At 41.3% G+C, this 17,378-nt stretch overlaps 2 protein-coding genes across 3 annotated transcripts in view; one reads left to right on the top strand and one right to left on the bottom strand.

The window, feature by feature from the left end:
- The window catches only part of dmpk (DM1 protein kinase), a 13,784-nt gene extending 7,042 nt beyond the window's left edge, over nucleotides 1–6,742 (bottom strand). For both annotated transcript variants that reach the window (XM_008280052.1, XM_008280051.1), the window contains exons 1-5: nucleotides 6,234–6,742; nucleotides 1,830–1,921; nucleotides 962–1,045; nucleotides 640–735; nucleotides 374–522 (exon numbers count right to left, since the gene is read on the bottom strand). In XM_008280052.1, the coding sequence (XP_008278274.1) occupies nucleotides 374–522; nucleotides 640–735; nucleotides 962–1,045; nucleotides 1,830–1,921; nucleotides 6,234–6,399 (587 nt within the window). In that variant the 5' untranslated portion in view covers nucleotides 6,400–6,742. The remainder of the gene's footprint in view (nucleotides 1–373; nucleotides 523–639; nucleotides 736–961; nucleotides 1,046–1,829; nucleotides 1,922–6,233) is intronic.
- A 3,068-nt stretch (nucleotides 6,743–9,810) lies between these two features.
- On the top strand, nucleotides 9,811–12,669 carry LOC103356023 (protein LBH). Its single transcript, XM_008280054.1, has 4 exons — nucleotides 9,811–9,836; nucleotides 11,475–11,553; nucleotides 11,999–12,243; nucleotides 12,552–12,669. Exons 1-4 carry the CDS (start codon nucleotides 9,811–9,813, stop codon nucleotides 12,667–12,669), a joined length of 468 nt encoding a protein of 155 aa, XP_008278276.1.
- The last annotated feature ends 4,709 nt before the right edge of the window (nucleotides 12,670–17,378 follow it).

Genomic DNA, 17,378 nt, shown 5'->3' on the forward strand with positions numbered 1-17,378 from the left:
GCCTGATAACGATCCTGATCATTGTGTTGGAAGAGGGAAACATCTAAAACATGCAGGATTGTGGCCCTCGAGGACCAGGATTGCCCACCCCTGGTTTAGACTCCAGGGGGATTACTTCAAAGGGGAAAACTTGTAGTTTGTAGTTTGGATTTGAAATATATCTTTTGTGACACCAGGCCTGAAACTTTTCTGATACACCTCATAAAGTTTGTTGGGCTTATTACCAAAAAATATTTGAGCCAAAGAAACAAACACGGTTAACATTTTAGTTAAGTTGGAATGGCTTTTGCCTGTAGTCTAAAACAAATATGTTTTTCAAACATGTTTAAAAAAAGAAGAAGTCAGCAGTATTTCAAAGAAGAGAGTAGTCTACCTGTGTACATAACCCAGTCTGTGGACAGAGTCAATGGCCATGACCATCTCTGCCAGGTAGAACTGAGCCATGTCCTCGGGGAGCCGATCTCCAAATTTACTAAGCAGAGTCAGCAGGTCCCCACCTGCATAGTAATCCATCACTAGGTACTGAGAGAGCAGAGGTGGGAAAGTTGATAAAGAGATTTGAAGACTGGCACGCTCGTGATAAGCAGGACCTACTGTAGGGGTACAACACATTGCCTGGAAAGTTTCATCATTACATACCAGATAGTTGTCATCCTGAAAGGCATAGTGCAACGCTGTAATCCACCGTCTGTCACCCCTCAGCAAAACGTCTCTCTCTTCCTGGTAGCATGCTGTCTGTATAAAACACAGAGACAACTGGATCAAAGCTAGGTAGCCAGAAAAAAATTCTGAATGCCAAAAAACCCCCCAAAAAACAACAACGAAAAAAACCCTGAAGAACATCTAGCATAGATGAAAGTTTGACTTTGATTGTTTTTTACCTCTCAGTCGGGAAAACAGTAAAAAAAAAAAAGAACACATGAATGCCCCTGTGAATGTGAGTTAAGGTTTGTGCGTGTACCTCTCCTCGCCTCAGCATATCCCACTTATTCATAATCTTCAGAGCATACACTTGTTGTGTGCTTCGCATTCTCGCCACAGCAACCTGTGATAAGTACAAGACAAAGAAACCACAACAACAGGCACAAAATGTAAAGACAGTAATAGTCAGTGAGATACTGACTGTCTAATAGATGTAGTGGTGTTTACAAACTCTGGCAGTATGTACATTTGCACATAAATTGAAAATAATCAGTGTACTTTTCTCCAATGCTTCACTGGAGTATTGTATTGTTTTGAATGGATAAACACCCATTCACTTACAAGTATGGAGATGAATATCTGAAACTTCTCTTTTTGTAATGAAATCTGACAATGAAGACTGTCTAAGAAACCCCGTAGAGTAGAACATGACATGTCTCTGACATACTATCAACAAAAACTGGAAGAAACAGTTAAAGGGCAGGGTTTGTTATAGGTCTTGTAGTGCATTGGATCGCATTAAATTGTGCAGGTGTGCTCATTTTACTGACAATTTAGAGCAGAAAAAGAAGGATAAAGGTTTAAAAGGGGTTTTAACCTAAATCACGTCTGTATATGTGTCCAGAGGAGCTGGGATATTTAACTTTTTACTACATTATTTTGACAGTTCAGTGCCAGGCAGACAGGTTCCCTTACAAATTATTAAAAAAACAACAACAAACAACAACAACAACAAAAACACACACATACATCATTACTCATAAAAATAATTTGTGAAAAGTGTGTAAATGAAAGAGGCTTAAAAATATATTTGAACATTTCTGGAGGGAAATCTTGAATCATTAAGTCAAATAATTAATCAATTCAAAATGCTTTAGATGTAAAATTCCTGCTGCAGTCCTGCTCACCTCACTAAATGTGCCTCGGCCAATCACCTTCAGGATGTGAAAGTCCTCTCTTTTGAGACGTGTCTTCTTAACCTGCCTCACCAGGGGTTCAGCTGCGATTGGAGGACAGAACAGAGCATTGTGTACTGTAATGAACCCTTATTATAAAGACAGAACATAGTGATGGAGTTATGCTGCCATTCATTTCTGGACAATAAAAACGAGAGGTTGTAATGCAGTGATGTTCTATTGATTAAAACATTGGACCTCATATAACAACTACTGGACTCATGAAGTGAAAACTGAAAATGAATGTGCAGTACTGAAATATTTTATTTAAAATTCTCTTCAGTGCATGAAAAATAAATACAAAGTGGAAAAGGTTGTAGTTAAGTTTCTAGTAGAACCCAGACAGCTCGTGTGTTCAGTTTGGAGTTCAGTTCTCTTCTGGTTCTGGGATTGAAGCTGCGTTTTAGTCTGTTTGCCTGTGATTTGTTGAACCTGAAGTGTCTACCAAAGGGTAGTGGGTCAAACAGATGGAGTCCAGGATGGGGTTGGTCCTGAAGAATATTTGCTGCTCTACTGAGGCTATTACTATTGTGCCTGTTGGCACACACCAACGCCACGTTGTGCTCAGTTGGATTCAGGTCTGGGGAACGGGCAGGCCAGTCCATAGCATCAATGCCTTCATCATGCAGGAACTGCTGACACACGTCAGCCACATGAGGCCTAGCATTGTCATGCATCAGAAGGAACCCAGGGCCCACTGCACCAGCATATGGTCTCACAATGGGTCTGAGGATCTCATCCCGGTACCTAATGACAGTCAGGCTACCTCTGGCTAGCCCATGGAGGGCTGTGAGGCCCTCCAAAGAAAGCCTCCCCACACCATTGCTGACCCACCGCCAACCTGGTCATGCTGGAGGATGCTGCAGGCAGCAGAACGTCCTCCACGGCGTCTCCAGACTCTGCCATGTCAGTCACATGTGCTCAGTGTGAACCTGCTCTCATCCGTGAAGAGCACAGGGTGCCGATGGTCAGTCTGCTAACCTTGGTGTTCTCTGGCAAATGCCAGTCGCCCTGCACAGTATTGGGCTGTAAGAACAAACCCCACTGGTGGACGTCGGGCCCTCATACCACCGTCATGGAGTCTGTTTCTGACAGTTTGAGCAGAAACATGCATAATAGTGGCCTGCTGGAGGTCATTCTGCAGGGCTCTGGCAGCACTCCTCCTAGTCCTCCTTGCACAAAGGCAGAGGTAGCCATCCTGCTGCTGGGTTGTTGCCCTCCTATGGCCCCCTCCACGTCTCCTGGTGTACTGGCCCGTCTCCTGGTATCTCCTCCAGGCTCTGGACACTGTGCTGAGAGACACAGCAAATCTTCTTGCCACAGCTCGCATTGATGTGCCATCCTGCATGAGCTGCACTATCTGAGCAACTTGTGTGGGTTGTAGACACACCTCATGCTACCTCTAGGGCTGAGAGCACTGACAGAATGCAAAAGTGACCAAAACATCAGCCAGAAAGGATGAGAACAGAGACATGGTCTGTGATCACCACCTGCACAACCACTCCTTTATAGGGGTTGTCCTGCTAGTTGCCTCTCATTTCCACCTGTTGCCTGTTCTATTAGCACAACAGCAGGTGAAACTGATTCACAATCAGTGTTGCTTCCTAACTGGACAGGTTGATTTCACAGAAGTGTGATTAACTTGGAGTTATGTTGTGTTATTTAGCTGTTCCCTTAATTTTTTTGACCAGTATATATCAAATGCCTTTGTGAGGTGTATAGAAAAGGCTGCACAGAATTGAGCATGCATTTCAGGTGCCAAAGACAAACCTGAAGGGAAAATGAACCAAGAACAAGCAGGAGCTAAAGACAGCAGCAGTAGAGGCCTGGCAGAGCATCACCAGGGACAAAACTCCAGCATCTGGTGATGTCTACGGATTTGAGAGTTCAGGCTGTCATTGACTGCAAAGGATTTGCAACCAAGTATTAAAAGTGATGATTTGATTAATGACCATGTTAGTTTATCCAATTACGTTTGGTCCCTTTAAAAGGTGGAGGGCACACATAAAATGTGTTGTAATTCCAACACCGTTCACTTGATTTGGATGTAAATACCCTCACATTGAACCTGAAGGTCAGCACTTAAAGCACATCTTGGTTGCTTCATTTCAAATCCACTGTGGTGGAGTACAGAGCCGAAATGCATAAAATTGTGTCAATGTCCAAATATTTATGGACCTGACAGTACAATGCTGACACTACAATTCCCAGACTGCACTGCAAGAGGTGGTACATTGTCACATCAAGCAAGGCCTGTAACTGCCAGCTCCCGCCACCTCTCTGTTGACTTACTCATCAGAATCAGTGCTCGTGCAATCACCTGCGATCAGATTTAAACCAACCACTGAAAGAAATCTGTCACTTTGTGGAAAGCAAAGGGAGAGACACCACAAAGCTCCAGGATAAAAGTAGCTCTCTGAGACTTACGAGACGGAGATTTAAGGGACGTTTAAAGCCAACCTATCCTTTTGTGTCTTTCTGTCCCTATAGATTTGTACACCACCATTACACGTCACTTGCTTTGCATCTTCTCTCTCCTGTAGATTGTGTTTGTCCATCTCTGGCTGTGGAGTTAAACATTTCTAATCTGCATTTACTGGCCTTACCAACCTCAGAAGTGTGTTGTTTGTCTGTTTTATCTCTGCTCCCCTGTTCTCTCTCCTTTACCCCAACCCCAGTTGGTCAAGGCAGATAGTCAAGCTCCCTGAGCCTTTTTCTATCAGAGGTTACTTCCTGTTAAAGGGGAATTTTTTTCTTCCCACTCTTGCAAAGTGCTGGAAATCCAAACAATTTGTTGGGTTTCTCTTTATAATTTTGTAAGGTTGCTATGGCACTCACTATGTGAAGTGCCTTGATTCAATGCCAGATAGTGAGAAAAATAGGCTATATGTCTTTTATATAGTGTATGCAAATTTCTGATTTCAACTGTATATGTCTTCTTCTATATGATTTACTTATGAAAACTGATCAACAGTTTCAAACTTTATCTAGGCCTCCCTCACCTCAAAAAGAAAAAAAAGAAAGATAGTAAAAAGAAAAGTTTCTTGTCTGGGTCAGAATAACGTAATTCAGTTTTGCACCAGATGGCTGTTTTCTGATTCATGCAGAAACTAGAAAGTTTCTCCAAGCTCGTATAAAATGAGAATATAAAGTGTGGACCTGCAAACAGGATTTGTGACATCAGAACTGCTTCAGAAAGCTATCCTGCTCCACACTAGTGTGATGTGGAAACTTAAAGGCTATATTATATGTAGATGGATTTTCACCTTGATAGGCTTAAGTTTTTTTGAATATTTTTTGTTTTTTGCATATTTGAAGATGCTGTATTTGTCATTGATGGACATCATACATGTCATATTAAGCTATTTTAATTTTTTCATGTTTAAATCTATAAACGTGCATAACTCTAGGTAGTAATGTCATCAACCAAATACACTGAGATTCTGAAACCCAAACACTTCATTGACCATTTGTAAGCAAAACATAGTAGAATGCCGACAGTTGGGGAAAGTTAAGATGTTTAATTATCATTCATCAATTCATCGCTCTGTTTCTGTTACAATGGCCGAGGGTTAGGTCACTGATGTATAATGATTTCCTTACATGTGAGCCGGTATAAACCTTGGATAATGGTTAAAAGCAAAAGGTCAATTTAGTAAGGATTGTCAGTGATTTTAGAGCACTTGTGTTCCCCTCTAATCAATATAAGAGCTCTTCTGGTTGGCCTAAATGCCCCCATGTGCCCTTGTGGCAAGATCAAGTTCTACAAATAACTTTAGTACAAAAATAACCACGCACTCACTGGAGCATTATCTGTGCTCGCCACTGTCTGAGACGACATGCGCCACAATATTACTCTAAACATCTGCCAACATAAAAACAAAACAAAAAAAGCCCTTGACCTTAATGGTATCTGCATATTCTACAGTATATATTTACTATAAAGGCTATAGGGCAAGACACTGGCACTGTAGATAAATCATTGCTGCCAAGTTCATGCACCTGAAACCTTAGGGATAGAAAATAAAAACACTCAAGTATGAAGCGCTTTCACCCTGCCCCCACCTTCACTCCCAACCCAAAAGAAGACAAAAACTAAACAAAAAAGAACATTTCGAAAAATCCAGTATCAATTGCTGCCAACTAGCATGTAGCATCATGTGAATAGCACATTTAGTTGTTTAGTCTGACATTTAAACGTCTTGGTAAAGGTGGATTTATGAAGGATTCACAGTGGCTTCACATGTGAGTCTGTCAAGCAGTAGCAGAACTTCTTGGTATGGAAATGGAACAAAATACACACACACATGCGTGCACACACACACACACACTTGGAAATAAGAAGCAAAAACTCACCCCACTGCAGAAAACCAGAGACATACTTCTCCTTTGTGAAAGGTGAGGAGTAGAACTCCTGATAGACACCGACCAGTAGGTCCAACAGTGTCTGGAGACCAGCAAGTCCTGTGGTTAGGGGGCTCCCTGTCAGCTCAGGTAAAAGAAGGCCAGGGCCCGTCGACATGGTGCAAAGTAGTTGAGGGCTGTTTAGAGTAGTGGTGAAACCCTGATGGCCATGGTGACTTGGATGTACAGTAGAGCAAGACAAATACTTTTCTGCCTCTGAGTTTACAGTTGCTGTGGTTGGTCTCTCGACAATCACATTTACAGCAACGGCCCTCCCTTACTGCCCTTCTTGAACAGCACCCCCGTCCTCACCGACACAAATACTTGCTCTTTAGATCTATCTCTCTGGATCACCACCTAACTATAGTCCCAATCCAGCACTGGCGGATCTGCCTTGTCTTTCTATTCTATCACTTGCTACACTTCTTGATCACAGTACAGGAATATAGTTTTTCCATGACAGCATCCTCTTTAGACAGTTCTTGTTCCCTAATCCTCCCCTCGCTTCTGGTGTACTGTCACTTTTTCTCTCTTGTTTGTTTTTATATCTCCCCCCACCCCCCCATCTCCGTCTCTCCCTTTTCTTCTCTCTCCTTGGCTGTGCATCTGTCAAGCCTGCAGTTTCTCTAGCTCTGAATCAAGACCTTTTTTGGTGCTTGGGTCTGCCTCTCTCCACACTCCATCTATTGAAAGTACTCCAAAGCTTCTACTGCAACAATGAAACATAACAGAGAGGCACAGAGGTCCTCTTTACCTTTTTTGTCTATCACTAATTATTGTTTATTACCATTCCATGCTTGTTTTCTTCCCTTTTTATTTCTCATGTGAGACAGCAAACAGGAACCACTGACCTGAATCAGTGCTGGCTATTACTGTTACACTGTCATGTTCTGATGCTTGCAAATCTCTTATTTTGTAAATGAGCCAAGATTTTTAATAGCTTGCCTGATTTTATTTATTTTTTAATATCCCTGCTGTTTCTACCCTTCTCTGCCCTCTGGCATGCCTCTCTGTCCTCCTCGTGTCATGTTTTCCTCTGTCTTCTTCTCGCACTCTTTTTCAAGAAAGCAGCAGAGATTCTCACCCGCCTCATTGGTTCTGAAAAATCCTCATTCTTCAGTTGTATGCTCATTCATTTAATATTTCTGTCCCCCCTTTGCTGTCTACCACAGGGTCTCTAGCTCTCTGTGTGTACTCACTCACTCTTCTCTTTCTCCTCCCCAACTCGCTCTTTATAAATATAGCACACAGCTGCCACACAGCTATTAAACTAATGCTCTGCACTTCCACAGTACAGTGTGATTGTACTTTTTTCAAAATAGTTAAGGTAAATAAAAAAAAAAAAAAAAACTTTTAAAGAGTTCATTAGTTGTCATATGGAACTGCAATGTGTTCCAACCAATGTGTTCAATATAAAAGAAACAACTGAAAAGGAAAAAAATATAAGCTATAGGGAGGGATGGCAAATGGAACTGCATAGGAGGATGGCCCAGGGGTTGATCAATTAGACAGGAGCCCTATGTAGGCCAAACAGGAGTCTGACAGCAAAGGTGGAACACCTCTGGAGGTCAGACAGGTAGCCTATGGCAAAGGCCTTCCAGCGACATAGGTAGACCAGGGCTTTTGCCATCACCAGTGGTGATGAGGTGGCTGGATACTGCAGGATACCAGCAAACAGGGTGGACAGAGGCTTCTCATTTTGACGGTCAAAGATGACGGCTGTTGCAGGGCACTCTGTCTGACTGAGGAACTGTGTAACATCAGCTGACTTAGGAAGAGATTTTGTGTCAGCTGACCATAGAAGGTGTGTGGGCCTGGCTTGTTCACTGATTCGACTCCACACTCAGCAAACAAAGACGTGCCACCCTTCACAGACACAGGAGCTGATTTGGGAGCAGGAGAGGTGTCATCTGACCCCGAGTCAGGAATAGGAATGATGCTGGTTGACTCAGATGGAACAGAAGTGGTGTCAGTTAATGCAGACTTGGAAACAGGAACGGTATCAGGAGACCCAGACAAAAAGAAAAGAAGAGGCGTCAGCTGACTAAACAATAGGCTCATAATAAACTGATAGGGCATAGGATGACTCAAGAACCAGGTATGTGTTGACAGGCCTAGGGGCAGACTCAGGAATAGGAGAGGTGTCATATCAGTCCTGGAGTTCACAGGTGGAGGAGAAGCCTTGACCAACTCATATGCAAACTTAACACTGGCTGACTCAGGGACTGGAAGAACGACAGCCAGTGTGGGTAGCAGGATGTTCATGGCGCTGAGCACAGTGACAATGAGACATGGGGCGGAGGGCTGTAGGCGCAGAATGGCAGCCACGCCTCTATCAGTCTGCCCCAGGGCGGCTGTGGCTACAATCGTAGCTACCACCACCAGAATGAATGTGTGTGAATGAAAATTGACAGTGTTAAGCATCTCTGAGTGCCTCGAAAAGCGCTTTATAAATCTGATCGGTTATTAAATATTAATCTTCTGGTTAAGGACGTTTCAATCAACACACTGTTCAACAGTCCATTTGAGCCAAAATTCCATTACAGATGTCATATAGCATGATTAATATTCTACACTAAACCCAGAAAGAGAATAATGATGTTTTAATAAAACTGAAGGACACATTAAGCAAAGTAATTACATGCAGGGATCATCTTGTAATGGTTCATCTCTGTAATCTGGTCAGACGACAGTAATTTTGCAAGAATTATGTTGCTTCTTTTAACGTATTCCATGCAGCAGTCAGTGGCAAGTTACTCTACAGACAACAACACATGCATGAGCACCTCCTGCTGCATGAGCTAGAAAATTACTGCTATGGCTGGAGTAACGAAAAGGGGAACACCTTACATATGATTAGACAGATTACTTACGTGTCAACATAGGTGCATTAAAAACTTTTATCTCTCCTGAGTTCATAGTTGGTGATGAATTGTCTCTCTAAAATGACACCTCCCACACTGCTAAGCTTTGGCCCCAGAATATCACAGAAAACCTGGCTGACTCCATACATACTATCCCCAATCCTCTTTGAGTCCCTATTAGGTAGCTCTCGACATTAACCCTGTTGAATAATGTATAGTTGGGGTACTCGGGTCAGTGTCTGGTGTTAATCATGATGTAAAATAAACTCTCAAATGCGATGAATGTGTGAAGACAGAAAGCTCACTGACTAATCTTTAGGCTATGTACAAGGCCACATGTTGCACACTCACATGTTACGTCAAGCTTTTGTTTGTAATCGAAGGTGACACTAAGCCTGTCAGCTCGGAAAGAAGGTCTGAGCATCAGTGTGAATGCGTGGTGTCGTCATTAAACAGGACACTGTGGGAAAATGTTGGGAGGGGAGGAGAAAACAGTGGAGGGGAGGGATTTATGAAAGAAAGGAAGCTGGACCTGTGACTGGCAGCAAACAGGAAAGCAAAGTGACAGGCAGCACAGAGAGGCCAACTTTGAACGAGAATAGTACAGTTTCTTTTCCAAGGTTTTTGGAGTACGTTCTTGTTTTTGTCCGTAGGCCTCTGCGGAGATGAGCTGTATTCCTGCGTCACACAGGTAAGATTCAACACTAAAATACTCCTGAGACATTTTACACAATCAACTAACTGCTCAAACTTTCTGGAACTGTGAGAAATTTAGTGTGCTGTGCCACATCATTAATGTAAAATGGCAAAACTTTGGCAAATGTAGAGTAAGATAACAAGATAACTGATTTCAGAGACCAAATTTTTTCGAACCCTTAAGGTAGAAATGGGATTACATGCCAACAGCCTGGGATAAACATCATGCCCCCATTTTCAGAGCTCACTATACAGTTGGTCCAGTTAGTTAGTAGTCACGTAACTACTTGATACAGTCGTGTAAAACCTGCACACATTGACTTTAAGAGCATATAAAAATATATTTATTGTCTAAAATAGAACATTGGTGTTTAGAGACAATACATTTCACCTCCATAATACATATTTTTTTTATTGTTAATGTGCATATACAGTAGAAACATGCACTATACATTCATTATGATACAATATGTCATGAAATTTTAATGGCCAGGTCTGGTCTTTCTGTGACACAATATGAGACTGTCAATTTGAACGTAACACTCATGTTCATCCCTTCCCCCACCATCGGGTTGACCAGTCCGTTGCAGATCAAGCCTGTTATGTCATTAAGTACTTACCTGCAGATTAACTCGGCAGGAGAAACTCTTTCCTTGCTGTCTCCCATCTCATTTGGACAGTTGTTACACTTTTCTGTATTGAGAATGTGTCAAATGCTCCATCCACAGGTCCCTATAGAGTTGAGTGGAGTTGAAAATTTCTGGAAAGTTGTTGTAGACAGATAGATAGATAGATATATAGATAGATAGATAGATAGATAGATAGATAGTACAACACAACAAAAGCGTACAGATACAAATATGGATAACATTTTGATCTCATAAACTCCCAGGACTTTTCAAATCAGACTTTCCCATAGACTCTAACACATGATGCTGTTTACTAGCTTTGCAGAGGAAAATAAAACTGTGGCACATTTTTGTTTTTTGAAGTCACTTTTGTGTTCGTTCTCTGTGACAACAGCTATTTAAATGGTTGGTTGTTATACTATTAAGCCCCTATAGTAAATCTTCATTTTTAATTTTGTATAAACAATAATCTGTATTCAAGTTTCTGCAGCTGAACTAATATATATTATACTGTAATGTACACTTGTAATATTTTGTCACAAGGCTTATTACACCTTAATTATTACACTTGAATTATTACACATTAATATACTTACTGTCACAAAAGAGAGGGGGGAGAGAGAGAAAGAGCAAAGCATAACGTTCTGCTTGCTGCCAGCAAAGTGATATTGTGTTTTTTGCACTAGATGGAACTGGCCTAATGATACCTAATATAATAGAGTAGAATTTGATTATTGTCATTGCAAATTTGAAGCAAAGGTTGTCTGTTGTCTCATAATGCATAATAAATGAATAAATACAAAGTGCATAAATAGGATAAACAGATTGTAGGAATTGTAACGATGTACTTAGATCACTAAGTGTCAGCGTGTACAGTTGATGTTTGACAGAGTGCAGTTCTCATAATTCTAAAAATCCTGTTATGGTAATTAATTAATAAATTTAGGTCAAATAATTGAAAACAACTAAACAAACATTTCTGTTGTGTGTGTGTGTGTTTGCAGTATGAACGTCATTCTCAGTCAAGTAGAATCTCAGATGGAGGACCGTCCAGTTCAAAGAAGAGGGAGCAAAGCCTATCAGGTACAACTCTTACTGCAGTACAGTGGCATGCCTTCTTTCAATGCCAAATTGGTTTATTTTAATGACAATATCTAGGTCCAATGGCATAATTATTTCTTCAAAAACCCTCAGTGCCAGAGAGTTTGGTAAAGTGTTTAACATTTTACATTTAAAATCACTATACTACATAGCAGAACATAGAAAAAAAACAAAACAAAACAGGAGGCTGTATATCTTGAAATGATCACAGAATATCATTGAAGCTAAGAAGACAAATGTTTTTCTCACATAATTTTACCAGTTTACTCTGACAACATGATACTCACTGCCTTTGGTAGCTACCTTGTCTAGGACATAACGTGATCTTAGATGTGAATGCAAATATGAAGATGTGTATTGTTTTTGTATTGAGTATTAATTTATTTTTGATGGCCATTATGAATAATGGATCTCGTCCCTGATCCAGATCTTTCCTGAAGCCAACACGAATGAAGAATCAGATTACCCTGCAGACTTTCTCTACAGAAGGGAACGTCTCCCCTCTATTGTTGTGGAGCCCACAGAGCACAGTGAGTATGACAGCAGGGAGCTGGGCTCACCTTCACGATGCCCAATGGGCTGCAGTCTGGAGGAAGACGAGGAGGAGGACAGCAGTGCTGATCCCACAGAGGGCTCTGTAGATGGAGAGCAGCAGGAGGATACTGAAGAAGGGTAAGGACCACAAGTGTTTGGTTATAATTCTCCCCACACTTGAGCTTTTGTCTGTTGGCACTGAAATCCTGACTTTTTAAGGACTGATATTACATCACTTTGTCACTGTGACAGAAAAGGATAATGCAGAGGAATCCTGCCTTCCAGTGACATTTTGACTTTATCTAATTGTTACCTCACTTGAGGGAACACTAAGGCACCAGTGAATTATGAACCGGACCTTTGTACTTCAAGCAAATTGCAGATTTTTCATACCGTCTGTATCTAGTGCGCCACTGACTGCATGGTTTCTATTTTCACTATTACAGCTCAGTTGTCCGGAAGTCTTCTATAGGACCATCCCAGAGTCAACTGTCCCTCTTCCGGCTGACCCCACCCGCCTCCCCCACCCCCCCTGAGGCTGCCCCACCCTGCCTGAGGAGTTGAACCAGTGCAGCCAGTATGGACTTGAGACCACTGCAGTTCACGTGAATTGTGTATAACCTTTATGTTACCTCTGAATGTGTGGCTATCCTAATAAACCTCTTGGGAAGGTTGACATGGTTACATGTATAAACATATCTGGATCAATTTCAAATAAGTAACACTAAGCTGACTCCAGTACTGCTACTTTTGGATTGCTACCTGTAGTTTAAAACTATGTGAGGTTAACTGTTGCACTTTATTGTTACTGTATCTGCCACTGTGGACAGAATACAAACGGACAGAGAATAACTCTCCACCACTCCTCAGGGTGATATCTTTTCCTTTGCGATGCAAATCTCCTCCTACAGCAAATGCTATCTGATGAATGACTAGCAGGGCTGGTTAACTAACCATGTAAACCCGGGCCAGTTCCTGCATGTCTGTTTTGACTGTTATCGTAGTAAAGAGAACTCCAGTTGTGTCATGGCAGAACTCATTCATGGCATTAGTGGACCAACAGAAATGAGGGCAACACCATCATTTCCAAATAACTGATCAGTATCTTTATGTGGTTTTGACCACATTTTATCCAACCATTATCTATACACCTCTTAATCCTCACTAGGGTCGTGGGGGAGCTGGAGCCTATCCCAGCTGACTCAGGGTGAAGGCAGGGGACACCATGGACAGGTCGCCAGTCTATCACAGAGAACCCACGCTGCATGGGGAGATAATGCAAACTCCACACAGAAAGATCCCGGGTGTCCTCACCGGGACGCAAACCGGCGACCTTCTAGCTGCGAGGCAACGGTGCTAACCACTGACCCACCTTGCAGCCCACCACATTTTATGCCATTGTTAAATATTATTAAATTACATTGGCAAATAAATCACAATTTGTGACAAGGTGAAATCCTTTCTGATGGAATGTTGACATTTCAGCTTGAAATTCAATTGCCCCATCACTGAAAAGATTTACTGCAACAGTACTATTGCCCTTAATCTTGGATACATGTATGCAGCCCCTAAAAAATGTCTCATGTCAAAAACTTTTAGGGAATTTGGGGAAGTCACGATTTTGTCAGTAAGGGTGATAATGATCACTTGTATAAGATATTACATGTTGCAGTTACAGTGATTAGTTGACATCCTTCCTCTTCTTGTTGTTGTTCTTCTTCTTCTTTCCTTTTTACTGAAATGCTGCAGCGTATACCAAGACCTTTACATAAAGATACTCTGATTTCAACACAGTGAAGAGAATAGGTGCATGCCAGGTGAGAATGTCCCTCGTCATAGTTTTTATCACTGAAGTCTTTTTTTTCCCAGCTTGAACAACAAAACATATTTAGAAATCCTTATGTTACTTATTTATTACAGACATTTTAGTTTATTCACAAATGAATTTGTTTTATTTCCTTCATGTGATGTTACGTTTTATTTCTTGAATTATTTTGGTGAGGATTCATGATGAAATGAATTATATATTATATATATATATATATTATCATATTATTGAAGAGCACACACTGCTGCAAAATGAGAGTTAAATCCAGAAGTCCTTTATCACCAAATAAAAGGAGAAACCAATGTAGAGGATTGTTTCATACTTCTGTGTGGCAACAGTTCTAGACATGTATGCACCTTTCTTTTATGCATTGCCCTGTCAACCTAGATTGTGATTGTACAATAATAAAGTTTTATTTATTTCTACAAGCATGCAAATATTTCTTTTCTGACTGACTAAACTGAGAAGTGTAGTGTGGACAGTACATCATGCACAGGCCCCGCTACGGAAATTAGGTCACAGAGTCAAGTTCAACTAGTTATGTTAAGGTCTTGTGGAGGTGATTGTCGATATATTCTATATATGTTATATACATACATATATATCTACTATAATTTTACTTTGTGATCATGGTATTACAGTACCTAGCAACTAGAGGGAAGCAGAGCAACATATACCACTAGCATGAAGTTCAGTCCCCATGATGAAAGCATTCACATCTTGTTTTATAGTTATTATTATTATTATTATTATTATTATTATTATTATTATTATTATTATACTTCAGTGGGTGGACAGCAGCTCTATGGCTGGGGTCTGACTCGTGATCTGACAGCACTTTTTGCCACGAGTTGCGTACATGAGTTTTTTTGAGCAGATGATACAGAAGCAAGCACCTGGTTCCTTCAGTTTTTTTGCACCAGCAACCAAAGGGCTTGCTTGACTCTTCCAACCACGCCCAGCGCCATTTAATTTTAATTCCTTTATTGATGAGGACGTCTTCCCTTGCTTCAAGAATCTCTTCTCCATGCACCTGATATCAGCGTACAGAACTCTGTGAAACTTGTGTGAAACTCCGGTATGGACTCAGCTGCAGCTGGATCTCGACGTCTTTCTAAGACCCGGCCCCACTCTACTTCCCATTGGCTACTGATATTAGTTTGGTTGACAGCAAAAGCTGTGTTCCCCTCATTCCACTGGTAGACGAACTAAATTGGTAATGTAGTCCTATCTTTTTTTTCACAGCCAAACACCGCATTTCGGAAATCCGGTATGGTGTTGGTATACTGTAAGCCATGTATCTGTACAAGCACAAGCAGTTAGGTGAAGAGAAATTTTTCAAGCAGGGCTGCAGGATGAGCTGCTTTTTATGGGCTGTGATGATTACAAACAGGTGAGCTGGTTAAAGCAGCTGTCACTGATTACTGTGATGAGTGCTGAGAGGCAGAGGAAGCCAAGCAGGGCAGAAGCAGAGATCCTGACATACATGGCCTCTAACGAAAGGTGTTTGGCAGTAACAGCATCCATCCATCCATCCATCCATCCATCCATCCATCCATCCATCCATCCATCCATCCATTTTCTCAACATTGCATTATCTTGTAGAAGGTTACAGAGGTGCTGGAGCCTAACACAGATGACTTAGGGTGAAAGGCAGTGCACACCCTGAACAGGTCAACGGTCCATTCCAGCATGGGAGTGAAAGTATGCATCATTAATGTAGATGGCATGTAGTGTGTTTCTACATGAACATTTGCATTTGTGTGTATTTGAGTCAATCATTGTGAGAATGAAAAGAGGGGCCTGGGGTAGTGAGAAAGAAAATACAAAATAATGTAGAAGAAAATGGACCATGCATTAAATTGCCATTCTATTGTTTGGCTATGGAGACAGCAGTGTCTGCTTCCAGATGTTTGAAATGCAAATGAACTGTGTGAAAGCCAGGAAAAATGAAAAACAATGGAGAAAAAACAGAAAATGGGTCAATTGCTGTATCCCCAGAGCTGCCAGAAAGAAAAGCCCCTCTGTCTCCTCTCTCTTACCATCACCCTCTCTGTCTGGCTAATCAAAGCCAGATGTATGCACACGAAGGCTTAATTCAACCTCCTCCTCTGTTATCCCCTCTTTTCCTCTCTCACCATCTCTCTGTTTCTCTTTCTTGCTGTGGGTTTCCTCTACAGGCTCTGTGCCTCTTTTTTTCCCCCTTTTTCTTTTCCTTCTCCTCCTTATTCGCCTCTCTCCCATTTGCTGTCTGGCAAAGCAGGAAATACTAACGGTTCCTAGCCCTGAAGGGAGGACGTTCGTTCTAACCACTAACAGATGGAGGAATGAAGGAGGGAAGGAAAAGACGTGAAAGTGACAGAATGGCAGCTGACAAAATGCTGGTAAAACTGAAATGGATTGTGAGATGTGGAGGCCCTTTGAATGTCACAGAGGTGACAACTGGCTTCTTTTCTTTCTTGCCCGTCATCTTTTCCTCTCCCTCCCACCTTTCTCCTTCAGTAAACTGAAACAGCTGGGATTGAATCCTAATGTGATAAAACAGCCCAACTCAAGAAAATCCCCTTACATACAGACACGCATCGACTCTTCCCACACTCAGCATTCCTCTGTCTACATGAGAGAGGGTTTGACTGTGATAGATGAACAGTCGGTGCTGATAAAGGACTGTTTATGCTGTATGTCAGCATCAAAATAACAAATAGGCAGCCTTACAATTTACAAACTGTTTATTGGTTGTAGTACTTGTGTATACTGGGTGCTTTATAATTAACAACAATACTAGTAGCAGTAATCATAGTGATTTCCTAAGTTGTACCGTGATAATAGTTCTACCAGTGCTGGAGGTAGTAATGTAGTAGTTGTAGAAATAACAATTATCGTAGCAATAACTCAGGTAAAGTAGTTGTAAACAATATAGCATATCAATACTTTTAACACCTTTGTATTAGCAGTTTCAGTTTTAGTAATAACTGGTAACTGTTGTTTTGTAGCAACATATGCATTACGAACTTCAATAGAAATAGCAGAAAAGTTCTAGTTTTTGTAATAATAGTTGCAATAATAAAAACTGTGAAATAGTAGTTGTAGCAGTAATAGTTGCAGTAATCTTACAGCATTGGTAAAAACAGCTTCAATCATACAAAATCAGCAAAGCACAACACAGTCTCATAGATCATCCAATGCAGATGACGTAACTTTCACTTTCTTCTTCTCTACTGCTGGTGTTAACAGAGATACAGTCATTACTCTCAAACAAGCTAAAATTCCTCTTACGCCTTAAAATTTCCCCTTCAGTCCTTTCTCTCTGGTCTTCCACTCCTTCTCTCACATATTTTGAACCACTCAGCATTTCCATCACTAAAACCAAGCCTTCTGGCTGTTATGTATGTGCTTTCTTTACCCGCATCACAGTGTGAGGTCTGCATTAAAAAAACATTTGGTG

The sequence above is a fragment of the Stegastes partitus genome, unplaced genomic scaffold (assembly GCF_000690725.1).
Source record: "Stegastes partitus isolate 25-593 unplaced genomic scaffold, Stegastes_partitus-1.0.2 Scaffold180, whole genome shotgun sequence".
Taxonomy (NCBI): domain Eukaryota; kingdom Metazoa; phylum Chordata; class Actinopteri; family Pomacentridae; genus Stegastes; species Stegastes partitus.

Excerpts from the sequence above, each read along its gene's own strand:
- LOC103356023 (XM_008280054.1), top strand. The coding sequence starts at position 9,811 with ATGAGCTGTATTCCTGCGTCACACAG. Across the intron at positions 11,554-11,998 it reads GAGGGAGCAAAGCCTATCAG|ATCTTTCCTGAAGCCAACAC; the intron begins GTACAACTCTTA and ends TCCCTGATCCAG. Across the intron at positions 12,244-12,551 it reads CAGGAGGATACTGAAGAAGG|CTCAGTTGTCCGGAAGTCTT; the intron begins GTAAGGACCACA and ends TCACTATTACAG.